Genomic DNA, 25,993 nt, shown 5'->3' with positions numbered 1-25,993 from the left:
ATTTTGTTGGTTTTTTTTTTAAATATCTCTCCAGAGTCCCTTCAGTTAAAAAGCAGATGGAATATCATCCAAATGCACTTTACATAAATTATTTCCAACAGTGTAACACTTTCTCCAATCACACTATTGTTCTTTCTCTCAACCAAAAGACCTGAAGAGTCACAGGAGTATATGTGACTTGGACAGATCTGGCATGCATTTTGTCTTCATTAGCTGAAGCAGAGTATATGTACAGAATGAATGGCACTGACCTGAGCCTGCGTGGATGTCCATATTAGCAGTGCATGACAAGCCAGAAGTTGGGCAGGGGAGAAAAGAACAATGATATGATCATTAGTTTAGATTTAGCCTGCAGTGACAGAAATGTATGGTTTTTGCTTAAATTTGATTTTAAAATACTGCATTCTGTTCAGTATTTCATTAACGGGGGTAAAGGATGATTAAGTACTTCATCATCTACAGTGCATCCAGCATTCTTGGATATTTTGCCAAACTGAATGATTCATAGTGTTGAGAGAGAATTTTAAAGTGCTGCAGTCAGTTGCAACAGCTGTGCAATGGCCAGACCTGCAGCTGAAGGCAACTCCGAGAAATTAATTTGTCTGAGATGGTGAGAGGGAAGTTGGCGTGAATGAGCATATGCTGAGAGAGGCTCTATGTCCTCTGTATCAAAATAAGGTTACTGAAGGTGACTGTTTTGCTGCTGAAAAAGAAACTGGTAAGGCTGTCCTGATTTATTTTTCACAATAGAAGTAAAAATCCCCTGACCTGAGACAGCGCCAACATTTTTATGTACACAGATACCTTTGAATTGGACATTTACCACGCTCACAGTGTGCTGGTTTGAACCAAATACTGTTTGGAGTGACAAATGGTCACAATAAGAGCAAGAATCCATGTTTAAGCTGTTACTTTTGTGAATTTTTCCATCTTCATCCATTCATTCTTAGCTCATAGAAAAAGAAAGTGCATTTAATTTACCATGTGCATGGCATGGGAAGTAAACAGTAATCCCCGTAAACTCCCTCCATCTCTGTATAACATAATGATTATCACTTCCATCAAAAAAACAAAACAAAAACAAACCACACACACACACCTGCAAAGACTCGATGAGAACCCCATGCAGACAGACATAAACACAAACTGTATTTGCCAACACAACGATCTCATGCACACACATATAAAGTTAACATTCACCCACCCATTACACAAATAAACACGAGTATTCAAAGGGAGTGCTGACTGGCCCTCCTGCCGAGATGGTATTTTACTGTAAACAGCCGGAAAATGGGACAGAAAGCTTTAAAGAGGAGCTCTCTTTTCTGTACATCTCTCTAACTGTCATTCTGCGACTGCAACTTCAGATAAACTGCCCTATTACTGTCAGCAGCCCTATGGACGAGTCGAAAAACAACGGTTCCTCTGAGAAACACAGTGGGATCTATTCCCACATGATGATGGCCTCTTAAACACACTCATGAGATGACAAGTTGAAAATGTGCCAACATATAATGCAACCATTAAGATGACTGCCCGTGTGAGTGAAAAATACATTTGTCATTTTGAGAACATACAGATGCAGCATTGCTGCAAAAAGAACCTTTGTTGTTGCTGAAATCTAAGCTACTGCAAATGATTTAAATGAGAAAAAAATAAGACGAGATGCAGCCCCAAGGCTTGAAGCACGTGCCTTGACTGCTCACGTAACCAACACACTGAACCGGCAAACCGCCAAATAAAAAACAATTAATTCTGCAAACAAAAATCACAGCAACAAAATCAGCAAAACCCAATGCTTGCAACTTTGAGCAACAAGAGGCTCTGTGGCAAGGCAATAAAAAGCCTGAGTTTGTCATCCGCTCTTAAGCCTTACTGACACATCGATTCCTCTACTTCCTAATGACTGGGGGGATAACCCAGATGATCTCTTGAAGGGAATAAGACTCTGCCATGAGAAAGAAATGGGATCAAAGCACTCACGGTATTCTACATGTTATTTGAAATATCTGAGGATGTTATTCTGCTGAACTTGATGCACTTGGCTGCTTCCTCTCTTGCTGTATTTGAAATAAAACTGTAAGCTCGTTTAAATTTTCCTGGCACCCGAAACAACCCACCGATGTTTACTATCTCTACAGCATCTCAATTATGCCAGACGCTGTGAACCTGCAATGAGCAGTCAGCTGTAATTTTTCCATTTTCATCAGTATCACAAAAGCGCCTACACATGGCCTTGAGTGACATGACTATAAAATTGATTTCTTTGACAGCTGAGTTTGCCAACACATGATACTCTCTTCTACGGTCTTCCAATTAGGGAACTTAGTGCCGGAGATGTCAATGAACCAAAGGCCTTACGAGATTTGTGTTCAACGTCCTCCTTGGACCCTTTTGCTGTGTTGGCTCTTCCGCAGGGCAATGGTGTGACTTTCCATAATTTAATAAATTATTCGATCATCAAGCTCTATTTCCAGCGCTGAAATGATCTCTTTTTCTCATTCACTTTGTAATCTATTGCCAGGACACAGCTCAAAAAGGCGGGGACGCATTAGAAGAGACACTTCACAAGCGCTTGACCCTGCACCAGCTTTAAATCTGATCTTTTTCACATATTCGCACAAAAAATATTAGGAATGAGCTCCCCTATTATCAAAGCCAATGTCTCTTTTTCACAGTTTAAATGAGTATTGCATGTATGCTTCAAGGAAAAAACACTGGTAATGTCGCAACAACATTCGGAGGCTTCGTCTGTGCCCTGCAAGAGTTTTTTTTGCTGCTGACTGATAATTCTCTTTGAGGGGCCCAACAGTTAAAACCAGACAAAGAATGAAAGAGTAAAAGAAGTCTTGTCAGAGGGACCGTGTTTTGCAGCCTTAATGCAACAACTGTGCCTTTAAAAATACTCAAAGATGAGCAGATATTTAATATTTGCACAGCCATTTAATACAATTTTCTTTTCTAATAACCAAATAAAACCTGTGACTAACCTTTGTATCTGAAGTAAATACTAAGGGCCATCCGAGACTTTCAGCTAACATAGAGAGGCTCCAAAAGGTGGCAGACCGCCTTCACCAATATTCGCTGTTTGTAATGCAAAGAGACACCTCACTTTTTGGGCTGGGCCTACAGGGGGAGAATAACACATGCCCAAGCACTGCTCTATGTTAATTACAGCTCATTGGCCTTAGGAAGCTCCACCAGCAGCTGGTTCCAGAAGTCTTTCATTCTAATGAAGGACAGAAATGAGTTTACCACCTGGGTGCACTCTGGTAAAACATTTGTTTTCTTTTATCTTCTTCTTTTTTTTTTTTTTTTTGGATTTTTGGGATTCAGCCATTGTGTAGACTTGCTCTGGGCTGTTGTTGTCTACTGGCAGAGGGACAGCTTGTAGATGGATGAAAGAAACACTGAAGAGTTGAAATTTGCTGCAGATAATAATGGTTTCCAGAGAACGCGTCACAAGTTTTTTTGTAACCCCCTTAACTTAAGCAAGAACTTCACCCAGACTCCAAATTGTGATTCAGATTATATGCCCATTGACAAGAGGAGATAATCCATTACAAATTTGCTTCAAAATCTCAATGTATTACCATCCACAGTGGTGAGGACAACAGCTTAATGCTACCTGAAACTTGTCAGCTAATAATGAGTGATTGATGAATGCAGTTAACAACACCTGGATGCCATGGCTATCTTAGGGTTCCTAGTTAATGTGGTCCACTGAGGGTAGTGGTCTTGTTTGTAGAGCCACAAAAGGACAGGGAGGAGGCGTCTCTTTCACACAGTGTAGGTGGAGCATCCTGGCACAGAAGGAGCTGCCAAAAGCACTTATGGTTTGTGGGTGGAAGGTGTTGCACATAATGGATGGTTTGGTCATTACTCTTTTACCCCGACATACTCGAGGGAAACCAAAAAGCACCCGAGGACAGAGCCAACCTCCCTCATTAATTTGTCTCCTTTTGTCCGTAGTCATACCGGTGCCCCGGTGGAGAGCAGCACAGGAGATAACTAATGCCACCACAGAGTGCACTGTGTATTTAGGGCTGTCTTGGGTACTGCCTTATCCACCTTCAACAGGCAGAATGACACTAACCCTTCTTGTCAAGACCATTGTCATCTATTTTGTGTATCCAGGCCACCGTGTTTTTATGGAAACTATCAAAAACACAGTTTGTTAGAGCAGAAAACCTGTAAAATATGAAGCTGCTCTTGCTAAGAAAGGAGAGAAGGTTTTCTGTCAACTGCAGCTTTGGCAGCTTGATCCCTTGATTCTTCTGTTCACATGTCAAAGTGTTGAAGTTGAGCAATACATAGGACTCTCAATTCTTCCAGTGGTTATGCCAGTGCCTTTTTTAATTTGCTAATGTCTAACCTATGTTTTATCTGGCCAAATTCAATGAAAGCTTCCTGGCTTTAATGTTGCGCTGGAGGCAGATCCATTTCAGATTCACCCCACAAATCCTAAGGTACTTTCCCAAATTCATATGCATCAGTGATACATTTAACACAACTATGATTATGAGTTGTTTGAAACCTTTTGCAAATGCAGTTTTCTTAGCTTCAGATGATCAAAGTGAATAGAAAAGGAGACCGTCCTCAGAATGATGAAGGCATGGCTGATAGGAAAACAGCAGTAGATACATGGTTTCACTCACCATGCTGGGGTCTAAAGTAGGAAAGGACGAGCCTCTCCAGACTCATCATATGTTTGGACTGGGAACTGACCACCATTTACCCAATAATTTACCATCAGCCTTCAAAGAAAATGTACTAAGCAAAGAAAATGTACTAAGCAATCTGATTCACAACATAATGCTAGGACACATCAACTTTGCAGCAGATAATTCAATCAGTTATTCAAATCACAAACTCAAGGGTTTTGGCCTGGAGCGGACAAAATCTCCTCTATAAAAAGCAGCACTGATTGATAAACAGCAGATGGCCATGAGTTCATTGAGTGTGATCATAGTCCAGCAGCTTATTTAGCAAGTTTAACAAGAGCTGAGTTGCTTAGGCCAAATTTATGATATATGAACAGCAGTCATTGCTGTCACAAAATCCAAATGAATGTGATGGCCCAAAAACCATGTTGTGGTTGTCTGAAAGCCAGTTAAACAAGAAATCAGGATGAAGGATTTAAAGCCAATATACAAATATTACTCTCTATCATAGTAAAGACCATGCCAACAATATTTAATCTTTTCATGAATACCTCAAAACTAACTAAGCCCTGACACGAGAAGCCAAAATGTACTGCTGTGGTGACCACCAGTGTGAAACATCTCAGTATGTTGCAAAAAAAGAAACAACCAAAAGACTGGGCCTGGATAGATAGAAGCACCATAAGAGCTTAGGCTGGCAGCCATGATAGTCAGCACCGTGACATTGCCCAGAAGCAGCTCTCTGGGACGCCATAAAAACCCCTTGGAAAATGAATGCCCACAATCAACTGTATTTGAACATTTTCTAACCTGCTCTTCTACACAGGCAGCAAAGCAGAGCCCGAAGTACGCAGAGAAAAACAGGCAGCAGCATCAGCGCTCTCATAGCTTACTGACTTTTGCCAAGAAGACAAACACCCAGCTGAACCGTGCCAAGACATCCAATTATGATATGTGAGCACCAAGCAAGTTCCAAATGCTTAATTTGGTGTAGGAAAGCAGTGAGCCTGGGTACTCAGTATCGACAGTGGTAACACATACAGTGAATAAAACCATTTGTGAGACTTTCAATGATCCTGCGCCTTTAACATTGGGGGGCAGAATTGCACAATCACTATTATTAGATTGGTCAATGCTGGGAGTTGCCGAATGTTGTCAACAGCAGTGAACATGGAGCGCATGCATTATTATTGATGTGATGATCTGCACAAAGAGTGCTATAGTGCAAGCTTGCTGATTGCAGACTATTTAAAGCATCAGCAGCAACTTGGAGTAGAAGAGTGAGGCAGCTTCAGTGGACTGCACAGAGTGCGTTTTATATGGATTGTACAATATCAGATAATGTCAGGTGCAAGCATCAATTGACATATCAGCCTGAAGCTGATTATTATAGGATTGCCATGTGGCAGAATATGTGTTTTTCCATCTTATTTTTCAGCTATGTTTTCATATTTAATAAGAGTATATCACAGTACAATGTTCTTCCTTTTATGTGAAACCTTTATGATAGCCAGCACTTCCTTGTAAAACAGATTTTGAATTCTCAGTGGGAATACTCCTGGTAAAATACAAGCTAAATAAATCAAATAAATAACTCCCTTGCAGCGACAGATTTTAATGGTGTCAAAACCCAACACCCCTGTTCAACTGCGGCACTGTAGGAATATGCTTTCACCACATGACTAAAACAATATCAATGTTCTCTTGTGATTTCAGCCCATGCTGCCACGTGTTACTCGTTGTTTGTATGAAAGGGGCATAATTATTGAGTACTGATAATTATCTAATAATTAGAGTCCATTGAACTCCACTGTGGCTGTGTACTGAGGAAACTACTTGCATCAAGGCACCACAATACTTTTTAAAAGCATTATGAAAAGCTTTATTATATATAATTTTATCGCATTCAGAAAACCTTGTTTTTTTCATTTCCCCTCTGACCCGCAGTTGACCTGAAATAAGTAGAAACTCCAGCTGCTGACTTGCTCCGCACAACTCCAATTAACTAAATAAACAGGATGACATGTGATAATGACTAATCTGCCCAAATAACACATTCTTAAAAGTTTATTACAAAAAAACTGTTTATATTTGGTGATTTTGTGGTTTTGACTGTTCAGTTTTTATGTATGAGGGTAACACTTTGAGATGTAGCATCATGTTCCTTTTTTTGGGGGGTGGGGGGGGGGGGGGGGCACAGCAGCAAAAGTTGAGTAATCAACAGTCAGGTTAAATATTGTTGTTTCATAAGTTGCATAAGTGTTGCATAAGTTGCATAATACAAGAGTTAAGTGAAAAACTAAAAAAGCAAAGTCAGTGTCCGATTCCAGCTCCTCATCCCCACAAAAAAGGCACCTGTCTTGTACTCTTATAGATCTCTCACACACACTCTCCCAAACCTTCCAACACACACACACACATCGTATAGCCAAGGAGCATCAGAGGCGGACAGGAAGAATGTTTCTCCATAGGACAGAGCAAGAGTTGATGGAGTGGAGGCTCTGGGCAATAATAGAATAAAAAAATAGTCTGACAAGGATGCTGGCTGGCAGACAGTCAAGACAATTCTATTGTCTGCTATAGAAATAGCACATATGTCACTTGATATCTCAGGATTTGGCAGTAAACACTTGTGGGAGTTTTGACAAAATTCAAATGTCTCCTGTAATTACTGTTCGAGTTTGTGCGTTTCTCTGTGAGCTCCGCTTTGACATTTCTGAGCTCTCTGTAACTCTCAGGGAATCTTGTATTCAGATATGAGCTTTGAATAGCTGTCCTGTAAAAAATATGAATTAATCTATGAAGATCCACCACTTCATCAGCATTTGTAGAATTGCAAACAATATATGACCACAAAGTTTTCTTTAAATTAAAAAACAAATTCTGCAGATGCAAACAAATAAAGTGTGCAGGAGTGAAATAGTCTGAATACGTCAGTGAGAAAAGTAAAAGTAAGTAATTTATTCTTAAACAGAAGTATATTTGGACAGTGAAGGAAAAAATAAGATGCTCATATTGTGACTTTTAAAAAAGAAATCTTATATGTTGATATTCCACATCAGACTTAACAAGCACGTCTAGTCAAACTGTCCTTAATCAAGACAAAAACCTTTCAGGACATACAGCTGTTTTTCTTCTATATGAGGCTGTTCTAACACTTTACATAACACAATAACATAACCATGTCTGTCTGCTTAGCTTAAATAATTGGCCAAGCAAGGCAGAGGTTATGATGCCTTATTGTTTGTGTTTTTAAGCAGTATTTTTCACATTTTAATGTTACAAGAGCAAAAAGACTAATGAGTTTGGGCAGGTTTGCTGGAGTGTAGACTTCACTAAATTTAATTGAGACCCGGGCAGAGCACATAGGTAGTACAAGCCTTGTTATAGCCCCATGCACACTGCTTCAACATGTGGAGAAATCAAAAACTTGACAGGCCTGCCTTGCGGAATATGGTTGCTGGGGGAGAAGTTTAGCAAATGGTCAACTGAAAACATACCTGCAGCACAATTAAGAACATTAGGCTGAAATTTTGCTCCTTTCTCACCTGAATTCTTGGGTAAAAAAAAATCCACAAGGACAAGCTTTTCTGGATTATTTAGGTCATTTTAACAATAACGCAGAAAATCTTACAGACTGCCTAATTACCAGCTGACGTTACAGCCCATCTCCTACACACTCTGTTCAACTGAGTGGTCCAATGTGGCCATTTTGGCTCATTATTTTCAGTGTGGCACTCTCTCTCTCTCTCTCTCTCTCTCTCTCTCTCTCTCCATCTTCTATCTCTCTCCCTATCTTTCTTGCTCAGTCAACCATGTGATGAGAGGATGAGTTGTGGTGCACAGTAAATTTCATCTCTGTCAAGCCAGTCACTTTCTGGCTGCGGCTCGAGGGGAAACATCTGCTGGAGGGAGCAAGGCCACACTTTGGCCAGAGAGTAGCTCATAGTGGGTGAAATGAGAACAAGTGTTTGAGAGAGAGAAGGGAAGTCATTAGGAATGTGAATATTCCCATGCTGCACCCTAACAGAGATTATATGAAGCATGAAGCACAAACTGTAAACATGAATGCTGAACGGTGAAGTCTGCTTGCTTGAGGAGAAAGCAGATTTTTTTTTAGACTGTCAAGAACATAAGAGCAGCACCTGAACCAGACTAGAGGCTGTAGTATCTTTCCACCCACATCTCGAACAGATGTACTTCACTTAAATGGCCAATTTGATAATGTTAACAATGAGCCCTTGTCTACCCTCAGGGTATCGCCGAAAGGACAGTGGCAACAGCTAGCTTCAGTTTCAGTGCCGAGGGTTATTGCAGGGCATAACTACAGGGGCCATATAGACCTTGTTAGTGGGCACTTAACCATCTGTACACAAATCTCCACTCGAACACACCGGAATATTTTTCATTCAGCCGTGCCTCATTTTCACACTGACCTCTACAAACTCAGGTGTCCTTTCAAGCCCATTCAAGCATACAGGCAGCATTCATAAAACACTTCCCCTCTTTAAACCATGACCCCATGAGAGATAGGCTGTCACAAAAAATTCAGAGCTATGGATAAAACCTGGCTGCGGAATATCAAAAGCTCCCATCTGTCCACTTTGCCCTCGATGTCCCCCTCTTCTTTTTATTACTTAACAATGTCCTGTTTTTATGTCAAGGAAAGGGCATGTCTTGCAAGGCAAATGATTTGGTCTGACTACAGACACCAGAAAACGAACAGGTCATCCAGGAGTCCCACTGGCTGATGGGCAGTAAACCTTGTCATTGAAATGTGAGCAGAATGACACAGTTCCACCGTGTATTAATACAGAATTGGGCTGGGCAACACAACCAGGGCTGTAGGAAAATATAGTCCAACAGCATAGTGGAAGTGTGTAAAAATAGATAGAAAATAAAAATAAGATGCAAACAAATGCATGCACCATAATGATGTTCCTAGAGAGAGAGAATGTTGTGTGTCTGTGTAAAAGGTGGAGGGTCACAACAAGTAAACTACCTTTAGCATGGTCTTCCAGTTACACGTATGGAGGTGAACATGAGTGGAGTATAGATTGCCCCGATCTGCATTCTTTCATACATGTCCCAAGAAACAATCAAGTCTGGAAAGAAGTGACTTGAGTATAATGAAGTTGGATGATGAAGTTACTCTATTCGGCCATTTTATCTGTGTCTCCACAAACTAAAATGCTTTATTCTATTGTCCATAAACTGTGCATGAGCAAGAATACAGTCAAATGATGGATCAAAATGGCTCTTAAGTGCATTTCTTTACTTTAAGAACAGAGTAATGACATGGACGCTAGCATTCTGTCACAGTTACCTTTTGAAATCGGTCTCCTTCTTGTACTGTACAGGATGCTTTGGCTATACAAGCACTGGTGTATGTCTTACCTGGTTTTTCAAATCCAATCTGGGGCATGGGCGTCCCCCGTTGAAAGCTTTCTCCCTGAGCCACTTGGACCTGATCTTCAACCCACTGCCACAGGATGCACTGCAGGCTGACCAGGCTGACCAGTCACTGAGCTTACAGTCTAGGGGGCAAGGGATGTGGCAAACCTCCACCATGTAGCCTGAAATTGAACATTAGCAGACAGCGGAGAGAGAAAGAAAAAGAGAGAGAGAGAGAGGCCTGATTCAGACTTGGTCAGCATCTGCAGCGAGGACCACATTAATAATGTCAGGCAGACATGCCACTGGCCTGCACTCCGCCAGACCTTGGACTTACTCACCGTAATGCCATGAGCTAATTATCTGACTAATGAGTGTCTCATTCCTACACTGTGCCCACCCGGCAAACACTTTGCAGTTAGCAATTTTTTGTTAGTTTGCTATTTTTGGATAACTTTATTAATATTATTCAACCGACTGTCTTTCACACTGAAATAGGCCAAAAAATGGACCAAAGCAAAGGCAACCTAAGATTTCAAATCACCACCACCTTTAAGTTAGCATTACAGACAAGATTTCAACAATATTACAATTTTATTTTTCATTATTTACTATTGACTGCCAATATCTAAGCTGCATACTGGCGAGTAAAGAACAAGTGGTCCCTTGTCTCCAGCAGAGAATCAATGGCAGTGATTTGATTAAAAATAGCTGGCATGATGCCAAAAATGCCTTTTGACATCTTTGAATTTTGATACAGTCTCTGAAACACAACACAATGCTGTTAGTCCTGCCCACATCTGAGAATTGTTCACCGATGGGTCAGGTGTTGTGCCCACTGACGTATGTTTCATCTGGGCAGAGAAACAACTGATCAGTTAGAGCTTGGTAGAGGGGATAAAAATTCGGTTGTCATCTTACGACATACCCAACAAGTTGAGTTGGACTACATGTCTCTTGTTAAAGCCTGGTTAGAACAAATCAAAAATAACCCCAACAAGAAATGAACGTGAACCCAATGTCAGGCTTGAATGAACTAAGGGAAACAAAATGCTTATTCAGTCTAATTATCTGGTTACAGTTTTTGCAGGCTTGTAAAGGGCAAACATATTTATACTGGCAAAATATATTTCTGTGAGACCTACCTGAGTCTGTACACAGTGTGGGGTCGACCAGGTGTCCCTGTTGGTCAATGCAGGCCACCGCTCTGTAGCGCAGACCTTGTCCACACTCCTTTACCTCCCGCTGGCTCATCCAGGCTTTCAGGGAACCTGAAGCTGAAGGGTCGGGTAGGATACAAGCAGACCAGTTCCCATAGGGCTGGGACAAATACTGGTCACATGGACAGGTCTCGGCCTCCTCCAGAGGGTACAGCTTCTCATTCAGGCAATGCTCCTTCTTTTTACTACGACCTGAGCAGAAGAAGGAGAAAACAATGAAAGAGAATAAGAGCTGCTGAATGCATAAATAGATTTACTATTTGATTTTCAACCTCAGTTAATAGACAGCCAAAGGCAAAGAAAAAAGAACTGATATTTAAAACTGTACAATATAAAATGCTTTATTGTGTTCATTTATTTATGATCATTCATTCATGATCTTACAATGTTAGCAGGTAAGCAAACTACTTTTCTAGTGATGACTACAAAGCCATAAAATGATCATTTTAATCATTTTAATTGTGGATGACAAGGGCACATGCACCAGCTTTCCATTATTCACTTTCACTGCGGGATCCAACAGTGTCTACAAGGACTAAAGTCTACCAGCAATTAAATGAAGTAAAGATTTATCTAATGATCATTGTCTGACCAGGAGAGCTTAACCCCGACCAACCATGTGTTTCATGTGGTTTAGCACACTCTAGTATTCCACCCTTTAATGTGATGTTTTCAAATTAAGTGACATTTGCACTGAAAAAATCCATTAAATCATCATTATACATTTTTACCTTTTTGTCTATGAAACCAGGCAGTTGAACATAAATGTGTTTACCACTTTTCACAAATGGTTTCATCACAGACAGCGCTCTCTAAATGTCTGATTACCATAGGGGTTGGATTAAATTACCCACCTGTTTGTCTCACTCTGCTCTTTCCTATAGTTTGATCTTATTTCGTGCAGAGGAACCTAACATAACACAAGTAAAAGCCAATAAGTTCACCAAAGTGCTCAAAGACCAGAGGGGAGGCAACCTTTTTCTTTGTGAAATGACCCCAGGGAATGATTCGTGCTATTTGAAAGCAAATCACACTTTAATTTTTTATTTTTATTTTGAAGCCTCTTGGGAATTATGCACACTTAATGTCTGCCTTACATCACTACAACCATATGCTCTGAGGGTTGGACCTGGGAAATTGTTTTTCTAAATAATGTAGAGACATTTCATTCTGAATAAATATTACAAACAGGATTATCGTCTTATTCACCTAAAAGACCATTTCTAACTCTGTTGTTGTCATATGTCATTTGTATTCAAATGCACCTTATTTAGACACAGCACGTACTGTAAAGACACTGTATTTTACCGTTAGGACCAGGAAGAGGAAAAACTGTTGCAGCTGTGTTCACCCACTTAGGGGGGAAACACAGAAAGACAGATTTCCTCAAAAATATCTTGCCTTTTTTTTCTCGTGATGCACATTTATACACTGGCTTCCTTTTTCATCCATGACTTCTGCCAGCAGACAGTGGTTCCTGTTTATTATTAATGATCAGTGAGGCACAGGCGGGTTTTTGATTCAAGTGGTTGAAAACTGGAGAAACAGCAGAGACAGCGTAGAGCTGCACAGCTGTCCACTCACTGTTATATCACTGTTCAGTATGTCATTATTAAGTTCTGTAATTCTATTTTCAGTGAATCCACTCTCCCTCAGCCTGCTGTATCTCATTTATATCTTAATAATTTCTTGCTTTTAGTAACCCCTTGTTCTGTCTGTTCTAAAGAAGCAAAACACAACATGGCTTGGGCTTCCAGGTGATCCACGGAAGATCTGGTGCCAAAGTGTTTTTGTGAAATCAAACATAATTATTGATACACTAAAGAATAATAGAAAATGGATGGAGTGATGCACCATAGACTTACACCCATTGTGTATCAGCAGTGAATTTTTTCTTTTCCATCTCCAACTCCTCCGTCTAATAAGGGTGAGAATGAATTTTTTATTTCAAGTTGAAGACCTCCATTAAGACCTCCATTATGACTATTAGAACTGGGCACAGTTCACTTCAGGCTTCAAATAATTATTCCTGTCCATTATGTTTGATGAGTATTAATAGATGAGCATGAGCAGGAAAGTAACACAGCAGCTGAGAGACCTGTGTTCCTCTCAGACGCTGTCACTTTGCATATCTGGACAAGTAACAGATAAAGCCTGTCAAGCTGTCCAACCGCTCAAAAATCTTTCTCGTGATTGATTGTCTGCTTCACAACATTGAATAGGCTAGTGTTATATAACAGCCAATGTTCTGTTCTCAAGAGCTAGAAATATCCTTATTCTCTTGACATTGCTGTTGCGATAGTACATTGTTCAAAGAATTTAAGAGTGACAACAGTCAGTGCTTCTTCATGTACATGTCAATGCTAACCAGATCATGCAGCTGATATGAGTGCTGGGTCTGACCCCATGCTGGGTCTGAATTCAGTTCAGAGCATGTGATACAGACAAACTATCTAAGCTAATGCACCTGACTGAACTGGATTTAGGCAGATAAAAGCTATTAACAAATCTTCGTATTTAAAAATTTGCAATGTATATGTTCAAAGTGTGTTTCTTTGCTTTAATGACTGGATGAAAATGTCTTTCAAACAGAAGTGAAATAATCATGAATCACAAATGCTGTCTGTTGAATGAAAGGCTTTAAGATGCACGAGTCTACAAATGAACCAAACAAACTGAACTGTTATAGCACAAGCAACTGAAGGACAAGAAAGCCAAACCCCAGGATGAGCTGCACGAATGTTGGTGGCTCATTAGCTTTTCACTAAGTGCCATCATTAGGTCAAAAGCATCCTTGTGCCTATAGGTGCAGCCTCATAGAGCTGCTAGCATAGCAGCAGACTCATGGGTATTATTAATATACATACATCAGAATTGGATGCACGAACAGGCTGACAGTGATCAAAGTTTCCCAAAAAAACATTAGCAGCCAAATAATATCTGACAAACCGTTTAACAACATGACATTTATATAATATTTCTCCCCATAATGTGATTCGATGAAGCTTTTGCTGAGTTTTCCTTAATGTCCCTAAATGTTTTCAGGTCAGTTGCTTTAGACAGACATTATTATTAGATGACCTAAATGTGTGTATGTGGAATGGGATCACAAGCAGGAAACACCAAAGATGCCTTCTGGTGAGTTACACTGTGCTTACTTCTTGTTTTGCTTTTGTGATAAAGCCTTTGAAATGATCGTGTGACCTGCTGAAACATGGTTTGACATTTGCACAGGCAGAGAACAAAATAATCCAGGAGGTATAATGGCTGTCTAAAATTTGCTAACATTCAAGTACGAATCGAACTTTTAATCTGTAGGAGCAAGGGTGTTATTTTTTCTTTCAAAAGTTTCACAGTCTCGATTTAAAAGGATACAAATAAGACCTGCGCGTGTTATATTTTTGCTTAGGAACAGCCGGTATTATGTTGTTTTCATGTTCAGATACCATTGCTTTGTAAGTGCTTATTTCCTTGCTGTTTGGTTAAAATGAATCCTGCTGGTCCCAGATGAACAGAGCCAGCCAACACTTTGTGCTACATGCCCAAGTGTGGCTTTAATGAATTGCATTTCACACAGAAAAAGCAAATTGCGATGTAATTGTCATAATTTAAGTGCACACCTTGTTTCTGTACTGCAGAAGTACAGGAAAAGCCCCACACATTTAATAGACATCAGCACAAGACCTGGTGAAAGAGTTTCACTCAGGTTTGCTAACCCTGCTGTACTTCTGCACCCCTGTTTATTTCATAGATCCCGGGTGTCCTCGGCGTCCTGTGCGCCCAATGAGCAGCCCATCTGTTTCTGAAGTGGGTCTGATTGCGAACATTCCTCACAGAGTGTGAACTCACTGCCACAGCGCTGCAATTCACCAACAATCTGTTCAATTTATGCCACTGCTGGTGTTTGATTGAAGAGCACCAGTGCGATATCACTTCACTTTGACAACTACATTACAGGCAGTAGGAGGCCAACAGGGACCACAAACAATCTGCATTTAAGTCTGCATCATCCAGCTTGTTTTAACATCCTGCATTTGAATTAAACCTACATTAATAATTCAACATGATGGCTATGTTACATTTATTGAGCTGATGCTCCATTAGCAGCCTTAACACTGCACTGTCTGCTTGTTTCCAAAACAGTGCCAGAATGGTCCTGAAAAGCATCTGCATAAGTGGAGTGAGCGAAAGAGCTTTATCTTACTGTGGGATGGTCGGCCATGAACAGATTAGCTTGACAAAGATGTCAATAAATGTACAAAAGGTAACAGTGAAATGTCAACATGAATTAATCTATTTGATCTGATTGGATTAATGCCCGACACCTGGTCTGTTATTGGTTTGACTCCAGCTTTCGAAATGAAAAAAAAAAAAAAAATACAACACCTGCTGTAGAAAAACTGTAAACATAGAATCATTTCCCTCTGCAATGCAATGACTGGTGTTAATAGCTGTTGTATCATGTTAATGTTTAATTACTGGTTGATGCACATCTGAAGAGAATTAACAAATTCATGGGGATTTGTTAACAGTCAGAAAGCTAAGCCAATCACATGTTTTCTGACTGTAGGAAGCTGCAGGACCAAGAAAGTTTTGCAGTGTGATGTGAAGCGGGAACTTTAACTGAGAGTGGAAACTGGACTCGAAACTCTTTTCAAAGACTGATTTCAAACTGAGACGATCGACTGTTCCAACATTAACAGGAGAGCAACTAAAGGTAGTAAAGTTTGTGTTGATATCGCTAAGGCAGCATAACTGTCAATATTATCACACTTTTTATTACTGTATATATCTTACACATTTCACAATATGTGTTGCTCAAGTAAACTGTTGACATAAAAGTCATGTCGTAAAAGTCTGAATTCTCTTGCAGTTATCCCACCTCTTTTGTAATATATGGCTGACAATAAAATACATGTACTGTGAGATATCTCTATCATAAACCTCACAGAAATCCTCTCACTGCACTCTAGCCTAGCAGCCTAGCGCTTTGCATTCAGGTAGTACAGCCTTTTTCTTCCCACCTCCTTGGAAGTTTTAGTGCATTTCCTCGGAGTAGATTTCAATCAATCAGTCATCTCTTTCTATACAAATCTATCTATAAAGTGGCACATTTGATAAAAATTCAATTGAACTTAGATACATACAATTAAATAATTAATAACTGATTAACAGCATAAAAAATAACAAGAATTTGGGAGGGCAAGCAAAACCGAACAATAAATTCACTATATTTCAGTTGGAGCAATTCAGTGCAGATAATCATTACCCTACTAATACTCAGACATCAGCATAATTAATATAAACAAATCAGAATAAAGGCATCTATTCCACAGTTTTCAGAGTAAACAGTAAAAAATTTCAAAGCTCAACATTGTAATTGCTACAGGAAGAAACAGTCTTTTATTCATTTTAAATATATCAACATATCAGTGTCATTTAAATTTAATATATGACTCTTAAAAATGCTACTGGCAGCACTTTTAAAGGTGCAAATAATTGGAAACCAATGATCATATTAGTCTATAAAACAGCATGGACTTCATTTACTGTAGAGGAGTCCCACGTTTTGACTTAACTGGTTTAGGGCTCAGTCCAGGGTGTGTACCACCCCCCCACTTTGTCCGTAGGTAGTTGGGATAGGCTCCCTGACCCTGACGGATAAGCAGTATAGAAAATGGATGGATGGATAGATGGTTTAGGGCTCTGTCCCAGTATGCACAGAAATGGAGCTTAGCAAAAGTTCAGTCAGGAAGACTACTTCTTTTTCCCATACCTTCTATTTTCCCGCAATCCTTAATCACCCCACCATCTCATTTTCAACATCTTCCAATCACAATCACGTTACTCCTTTAGCCAGTCACTTAAAAATAAAAGAAGTGTTCTCTCTCCCTAAGGTCATTCAGCTGTCATTTCAGCTTCCTGATGTGCGGCAACCCACCTCCACCCCTTCACCACCTTTTCCGTGGATACCCAACTTCTTTCAAATCCTCCGGCTACAAGTTTCTTTTCATGAGTCATCGTTACTCCTCGCCAACATCACCACGAGCGACTGGGTCTGGAGTCTCCTTCATCAGGAAGCGCTTTGTTCATCAGAAGTTTTCCTGTGGTGTTCTACTTCTCGCTGGCGTCTAAGCACCAAAGATCAATTTTTGATTTCAATAAATTCACTATATTCAATTACCTCTTTTTTGAACAACAAGCTGGGAAGCAGCATGCACCTCTCCCCACTAATGCCAATCCATTCTTTGAGCTGCCTTCTTATACACACCAGTGGGTCAATTTGCACTCTCCAGTTCAAGTGATTCATACGGCATTTTGGACAGGATGCAGAAGGGGCTCAAATGTTGTATCAGTTACGAGAATGACTGGAAATTGGTTCTTTTTTTGCCTCTAGGCTACAGTCAATCTCTAGCACAAAGTGTGTGCATGTGTATGCAGAAAAAAATAACTAAAGAAAAAGAACTAAGTTGGCAGTTGGTGGTTTGGGGCTTACCTCGAGTTGGCAGCTAACCCACGAGCGACCAGCACAAACAGTGTCAAAGACATTCTTGCTCAAGTGTTGTTGTCTGGTTGGTCCAAATGGAAAACAGATCTGGAGGTATTGGGTTTAACAGTTCTCAGCAAAAGGCAAGTTTGAAAATATGTGTGGGCTCTCAACTGCCATGCGTGAGCAACAAATACACCTGGGCGAATTTAAGCCCAGTCCACTACCAGCCAGCCATAAAGAAAGAATGAAAATGGTAATGCCTGGCAAAGCCCACAGCAAAGGCACGCATTGGGTAAGAGGTGACAGATTTGTACAGATAATTTTTATTCTGAACATCAGTAGACCTTTTCACCCCTGTGGGCATAATAATAATAATAATAATAGTTTACTTAATCTGCATGTATTCTTTAGACTGTCGGAGTGGAATCGTAGTGCCAGGAAGAAACGGGATAACCATGCAAATTCCTTGGAGAAGTCAGTAGTGCACCTGAACATTCTTGCTTGTGAATGCTGTAACTCCCGAACCACCCACTGCTCTACTCATATGGATTGTATACACACACACACACACACACACACGCTCATTCATGCCGATGGGTATATTTACAGCTTTCAGTTCAAGTGACTCAATATTTTGGACAGCATCCCATATCTACATAAGGCCAAACAATCACAGAAATCTCTGAGTGAGTCAGATCAGATCAGATCTGATTTCCATATGTGTGTGTGTGTGTGTGCTTGAAGGAGTGGGGGGTGTCAGAAGTTATTAGTAAAGAAGTCATTCAGAGTCACACAGTGCAGAGGTGTGACTGTTCATTTCTGGCCTCTCTCCTTTCAAGTTCTCAATTTTTTTGATTTGCAAAAACACTGCTGTGAAGGTAATAATGAGTGGCATGATAGATGATGGAGGTTGTTGAATTTTTAAACAACAAAAAAATTATAAGTACAAAACACTTGTCATAATGTGCCCTCTCCTTCATCTAGGGTGAACATCCTGCCAATTTCCAACCTTATTTTGATGAATTAGTATTAGGACTTTTCTGTTCTCGCCGATGTTCCTTGTATGAATGCAGTTCACACATCATTTGCAGCTTTTACTTCTGCTAATCCTCTCTTTAGATAATGAAGATTTTTTTTTTTTCCTTCTCTCTACTCAAAGGTTGTATTTCCTGTGGAAATACAACAACCTTTTAGATGTTTAAGATTACCTCACCTAAAGTTGGCATAAAATAATTGTACTGTACTGAAGTACTGAACTATTATGATCATTTTGATCCTCTGAACATGAGCACACACTCTTTCCAAATAAAACCCACCACTGAGCTGAGGCTGATTTCATGTGTTGGACTGTAAGAGCATTATAGAAGAAGACAGGGTATGTTTACTACAACCCCTCTGGCATCGGATCAAATATTCATGAAGACAAATAGTATCCAGGCTGGTCTGCAACCACAGCGTGTAATTCAGATTTTGCCATGTGCACTGAAATAAGGGATTACCAGCTGAGAGAGAGACCTAATTTAGGACCTGATGTAAAACTACAGGGACAGTAGAAAGTTACAGTAACAGAACCAGAACAAGAAAAGAGGTTGGACAGGAATCCTAAGTGCCTTTTTCTTTAATGCTAACATCATGTGACGTTAATCGAGATTTGCCAGTCAATGTGAGAATGCTTGACCTAGGAATCAAGGTGAAGCGGTTGACATACGTGTCAAATGGTTTGTGAATAATAGCCCAGTCTTTACCTGTGAGCGAGCGCGTGCGGCTGCGGGAGCTGCCACATCCAGCGCAGTCAGAGAACTTGGACCACGCAGTTAGAGTGCAGTCATCCTTGCAAGGCACCCGGCATACCCTGATCTGAGGGGGCAAGGGGCCAGCCCACCGCAGGCACTCTGTCATATTGGCCGAGTCACCGCTCTCGTCAACGCAACTGATTCCTGCAAAGAGTGGAGCAAGAGTGTCATTTCATCTGTGCTCTAATGAGCCTGATTCAAGCATTAGGTCACATTCATATTCACAGTTTGATTGAACAGGAACAGGGAGGGAAAGATCTGGTCATCCATTTTTTTATGTTTAGGTTTAATGGTCTCAGGAAGAAAATTTAGCTACAGAATAGCCATCCCATCAGTCATATATACTGTATATATATGTGTGTGTGTGTGTGTGTGTGTAAAGAATATCCTTGTGCAGTTTTCATGTTAAGATCTAATGAAATGCTAAATCAACCTTCAGACAACTTTATCACGATTCTTCTGATAGCTATTATTTATTGAATATAAACATTCATAATAACAGACTGTGAAAGTTAATTATTTTTCAGCGAACGTATACATGCTTTGATCATATCATATCCATATCGATCAATGACAAACAAAGACATCACAGCTCTGTACTGTAGCTGAATATAATTATAAGAATAATTTGAACAAACAGCGAGACTAGATGGGCTTTTAAATACCTGATGTAGTACTCAGTTTACTGGAAGTAATGTGGTCCAATGTCGTTGCTTTTTAACTTATGTCAAAGTGAAAGCTGTCACACAAGTGAAGCCACTCTCTGTCAGAAAAGATGGGAATTAGCTGTAGCTAACAATTCAATAGAAGTTGAGAACAGGAGGCAGTAGATCTTATTGATTATCCACTGGATAGCAAAAGCTTGCCTTAAAATTGTGAAAAAATTGGCAGTGCTCTTGTGAGAGACAAAACCCAATAACATTAACCACAGTAAATTTCCTTACACCACAGGTTCCCTCTGTAGAGTAGATGATTTGATTTTCCAGTGCCTTGCTGCATATATTTACATATTAATAAGCGTTCCTGTGACGCTGGTACAATGTCTTTGTTTCAAGGTAAGTATTTTCTTGAGACATTTGAGCGTACATGTAAATATTTGTTTATTGAATCACTTTTCAACTTAAAACTCCTTGTATTCATCATAACACGCACTGAGTGACACACACACTTTTTGTTTTGCAATCTGTCAAGTATAACCTCCCATTTGATGTGTCAGATACTAGCATGCATTTGCACTGTGTCTCAGTCTCAGTATCTCAGTATTGTACTGCTTTGTCTAATGAATGTCTCAGCATGCAAGTTGGGGACACTAAACATCTAAATTTCCAAAACTGGAAGCATATTTAGCCACTTTGATTTCGACAAATTGGAAAACGATGAAACATCTTGCAGCACAGATTAGCTCTGGCCCCTGTCTCATTCTTGGGGGGGATTACGTGCTCATTTGACTGTATCATTTTTGCACAATGTGACTAGCGACAGTAATGTTGCGAATCAAGTGGTGCACTCAATTCAAACACTCCCAAGGTGGAGACATTATTTCCAACACTGCTAATTCGGTCTGCACGGCATGTTTGCAGGAATAATCACTCTGTGAGTGTCAAAGGGGAGCAACATAAATGAGAAACCTCAAAATAGTGATAATCTGAGTTTGTTAAATAAATCAAATTGAAGGAAAAAAGAACAAATGGGTAGATGTGTGGCCGTGTGGAGGCAGACTGAGAACCTTTGAAGCTTTGTCAGGTGTCACTGATTGGATAGGAGCAGTTGAGCGGACTGCAACTTTCTTAAAGAAGAAATTAGAGCAGATAGACACAATACACAGACAAAGACAACGTTCTCTTTACGGACACTGGGATTTAAGTAAAGCAATGTTATGAGCGGAGGAAACTTCTCTTCTATTTTAGAATTCACTGATATGCAAACATGCCTTTAATCCATTTTATTGATTTCTATTTGACTTTTAAATTTTGCCCTCTGACAAAAACTGTGTAGTTTCTACATTTCTGCTGGAAATGTGTGGGATGGTGATTTACATACAAGGCCTCTGCAAAGGCACTGACAGGGAGATGATAGCTATTATTGAGGTGCGTTTATGTAACACTGACAATCACAGCTATAAAAAAAGACCTTGTATTTTTCCATGTATGTGTCTAGGTTAAAGAGTGACGATATTGTCATGAATCTTGAAAGGTGAATTTTATTTTCGTCTTAACAAACGTGTTTGAAAAACAACAAATGATTAACAGCCGCTACAGATTTCGCTCAATTACCACCGGTAATAATAATGTGTCCCTGTTGACATTTAGTTCTGCCCATTTCCCTCGAATAGTCTTCTCTGTTCCCAACCTCCTCCACCAGTTACAACCCCATTCTGTCATCCCCAGTGTCTTTTATTAGCAGAGCCTAGCACTGCGAGCACTGACATTCTGATTTTAAACTGAATGTCATCCATTTTTAACATAATAATTGCAGCCTCTGGTTGCCCAAGCCCATTTATGTGGCCTCTCACATCATCTCTTCTCACTAAATTTTTGTCACGTAGCTCCGCCACTGACAGGGATCGTCTTTAATTATACAGTTACTTAGAAAGGTGAACATTTCTGAGGGCCAGCTGAAAGGAGATGCTTTGAAGAGGATTGTCACACTCCAGATTTATAAATATAAATCGATGGCTTTTATCAACATGACCCAGAGCAAGTTACATTTTTTATCATCATTTTAATACTAGGTTTTTCATCCACATAAAAAACCCCTCCAATCAAACATAATCTTTATGTTAATTCAGCCATACTGCTTGTTTACTATACTGTTATGTGATGCCTTGGGAAAAGTTACGTAAAAAGGATTCATCATTGCCTTAAAGTCTCATTTTTTTTCTGCAGAAAATGATCAGCATGACTCATTTTCTATTGGCCAATTTCTCACAACAGTTCCAGTTCTGCTAAGGGAGGGATATAACACATCCAGTTGGTTATGAGCCACAGTTTGGCAGAATTTAGACACAGTGTGTTGAGGTTCGTGTGAAATCCATTTTCTCATAGCACATTCTGAGTTGTCAGCTACAACTTCATATACACCTTTCAGAGGTACCTCTTTTATACGGTGAAAGATTTCCTTTGGCAATAGTTAAGGTTCCTCTTCTTAAAATCTTATTTAGTAACACCTTTTATCCATAACCGCTGGCGCATCAGTTCAGCATATGTGCCACAACCCTCACCTCATGCACTTGGTAAGACATTAGTATTCATTCAACATGGAGCCTTGCATCCGGCATGGGGCCAGACGCACACTGAGATGGGAGGAAGAATTTGTTCAAGCCATGGGCATGTTGGCTTTGTAAACTCCAAACCCAATCCCATGCATGTGTCAGAAACTTGGCCCTGATTCTAACCTTACAGTACATGCTTGAGCCAGTATAATCTGACCTGCAAACTGACTGGGATGAATAGCCATGATTGCTATTTGAACTGTTTGGTAACTGCTATTTGAATGTTTCAGCATCACTCACCATCTACCATTTTCCCATGGCCACACAGTATTTCTTCTAAAATGTCCTATTTTCGACCAACTCTCTTGTAATTCTCCCAGGAAAGCCATTTTGGCAGCCAAAATGATGCTTAGCTCAAGGAAAGTAAAATAAGTTTTTTGGTGGTTTTGTGCCTGGTTTTGACTCTCAATTAGTGTGAGTTCAGCCAGAATGTCACTGAAAATACACAACACAGAAGTTACAGGAGGTATATTTGTAATTAAGGGTGAAATGTTATGGGAAATTCTGTCATTCAAAGATATTTGAATGCAGCATGCATACAAACAAAGTCAACAGAGACATATGAATGGAGAGCTGATGCAGATGTGCACTAAGGGGCACAAAAAGAGGCAAAAGTGAGCTGAAAATATTCTATATAAGGAGGAAGAGTTTGGAGTTATTTTGAGTTGCATGACTCTCTGACTTCTACAGAGGCAGGAACAAAAAAAAAAGAGGGTCTCGAGGAAAATTTGGCGTTTGGTAAATTCTGAAACCAGCTAGTCTGAGCTGTGACACACAGAGTCGCAGTGAGACGGAAAAGACTGTCGCTGGTTATTTGTGGCTGGAAGCCAGGCAGACAGACATGATTACACCTTAAAGAACACAGCAGTGTGACATCTTTATCACTTTCTTACCACGCAACCCCTCACACTGAGAGCAAACATATGACTGATAGCATAAGGATAATAAACATATTTACTTATTCCTTTTTATTCACATGTGTTTTCATAATATAAACGAATTATGTAAATAATTAGTTCTAATTATATTGATTCCTCCATCCAGCCATCATCTATACCCACATGTACTTTAGAGCACATGTATCAAACCCAAGGCCTGCAAGCCGGATCAGAACGTGGCACAATTAACTCTGGTCCATTAGATGATTTTGATTTTCTATTAACACCCTATACTGACGCCTGCTTGTTACTATATCGACCACAACATACTGCACCACAGTCTCCAGCAACACTCTGCTTTGTAAACCAACTGGGTCTCCTGCTGAATCAATCGATTTCACTCACTTAAAAAAAAAACTAACAAAAACAAAAACAAACAAACAAAAAAAAACAAAAAAAACTGAAGGACCATAGGCAGATGAAAATACACACTCAAAATCTATAGAAATGACTGCCAACAGTTCATTTCCAAAAGAGTATAATCAGGATCATGTGCAGCTGGTATTAAAGGCAGAGGAGCAGAGGAGAAGGTGAGAGCTGGCCGATATTTTTCAGGGGAACAGGATGAATGACATGATAAAGGCTGCACGGCTTGCATGTTCATACTCAGCTTCTCAATGAAGAGAAATATCTGATACCCTCTCATGCTCTGGTCCCACCGCGGTGAATACAGCAGCTACAGCGAATACGGAGCTTATGGAAAATGATACAATGTCGAATATTATGAGTGCGACTGAAATTTATGTCAAGGAAATCTCGATTTCAAATGGCGTCGGAAACACAAGAAGTATTCCAAAAGAGGAAACACAGAACGAATAAAGCATGTGGACTTGCATGTTTGTCCAAAATGTACATCATCATCACATGGAAACTGCACACTTATTAGAGTAATTATATACACACAATAATATTGATATTCTGTACATACGACTGTTTTGTATTTTGTGCTGATTTGGGGTGGACGATGACATATCTGACACGTAAATGCAGCATCTTCAAAGGTCCATGAATGACATAATTGTGAAAGCCATTCTACAACTTGGTGCAAATCTTTGATGTGCCCTTATTCACTGTTCCTGCTCCCAATTATTGTATTCTAATTATGCTCCACTTCAACATTTTATGTCATTTCCACTGACTTGACTCAGTCATCCATTGTGTAAAATAAATCTGGATAAATTCTTTGTAGCTTAAAATCTATATTTAACTTCTGTATATCAAGTGCAAATTTCAGACTCACACTTCAGTTTCTGAAATGTCACAGGTATTTAACTTATTCATTTTCTAATCATATTCGAATAGGAAACTCTAAAGGTCAACGAGGGTTGCTCTTAACCTGGGAACACTACAGACACTTTTCCCATCCTCACCAAGAAGTCATAGAAACTCACTTGAGAAATGTCAGTCATAATTACACTGCCAAGAAAAAGCGAGCCAAGGTGAAGACAGAAATGCAAGAAAGTTTTCAAGGCGGCAAAAAAAAAAAAAAAAAAACCCTACTGAAAACTTCACCTGAATCGCATCAGTAAATTAGATAGAACAGCCAGTTTCTTGGATTTATTGGAACATTTGCTTTCCTCTAAATGAGTCTGAAAAGATCCAATTAAAACTCTGGCTTTTTAACGATTTGGGCCAGTGGCAGTCGTTTTCACAACTCCACTCAGAGAAACTCAGTTCTTCATGAAGACCAACGCGCAGGAATCTACGAAGTCCAGAAACTACACAACACATTCATACACTGAGAGAGCACAAACAATTATGGGTAATCAAAGGGACATGAGACCATACTTAAGATGTGCTGACAACAGTAATTACTGCATTATGATGCAGGAAATATGGTACATACATCAGAGACACACTGTAATAAGGTGTATAAAAGCTGCATAAACAAGGAAACACTATGGAGGAGTCATGTCATGTCACAGCAGTGTGGAGTTCAAGAAACTGAGATAAAACACACACACACACACACACAGCAGAGTTCAAATGTAAGCAGTAAAGGATGACTCGGTCTCTGATAATTACCTCAAAAATAACAACTTGTTAAAAGATAATATTAAATATATTGTTTTAATAAAAGATAATATTAAATATATATTTTTTTTAAATCTGCAACAATAACATATTTTGAGTACATTATTTAGTCACAACAGTATAATGTTTGTATGTTTTGTTGTTCAAAAATTATGAATTCCAAATGTCACAACATTTGCAGCCACCTAG

At 39.7% G+C, this 25,993-nt stretch overlaps 1 protein-coding gene across 1 annotated transcript in view; it reads right to left on the bottom strand.

Annotated features, from left to right (window-relative positions):
* Positions 1-25,993, bottom strand: part of thsd7ba (thrombospondin, type I, domain containing 7Ba) — a 120,085-nt gene that overhangs the window by 21,475 nt on the left and 72,617 nt on the right. Inside the window, exons 13-15 of the mRNA XM_046404676.1 lie at positions 19,514-19,705; positions 11,204-11,470; positions 10,062-10,240 (exon numbers count right to left, since the gene is read on the bottom strand). Coding sequence (XP_046260632.1) covers positions 10,062-10,240; positions 11,204-11,470; positions 19,514-19,705 — 638 coding nt within the window. The remainder of the gene's footprint in view (positions 1-10,061; positions 10,241-11,203; positions 11,471-19,513; positions 19,706-25,993) is intronic.

The sequence above is a fragment of the Scatophagus argus genome, chromosome 11 (assembly GCF_020382885.2).
Source record: "Scatophagus argus isolate fScaArg1 chromosome 11, fScaArg1.pri, whole genome shotgun sequence".
Lineage (NCBI taxonomy): Eukaryota > Metazoa > Chordata > Actinopteri > Scatophagidae > Scatophagus > Scatophagus argus.
The sequence above is the reverse complement of the archived record's forward strand: the minus strand, read 5'-3'. Positions and strand labels throughout refer to the sequence as shown.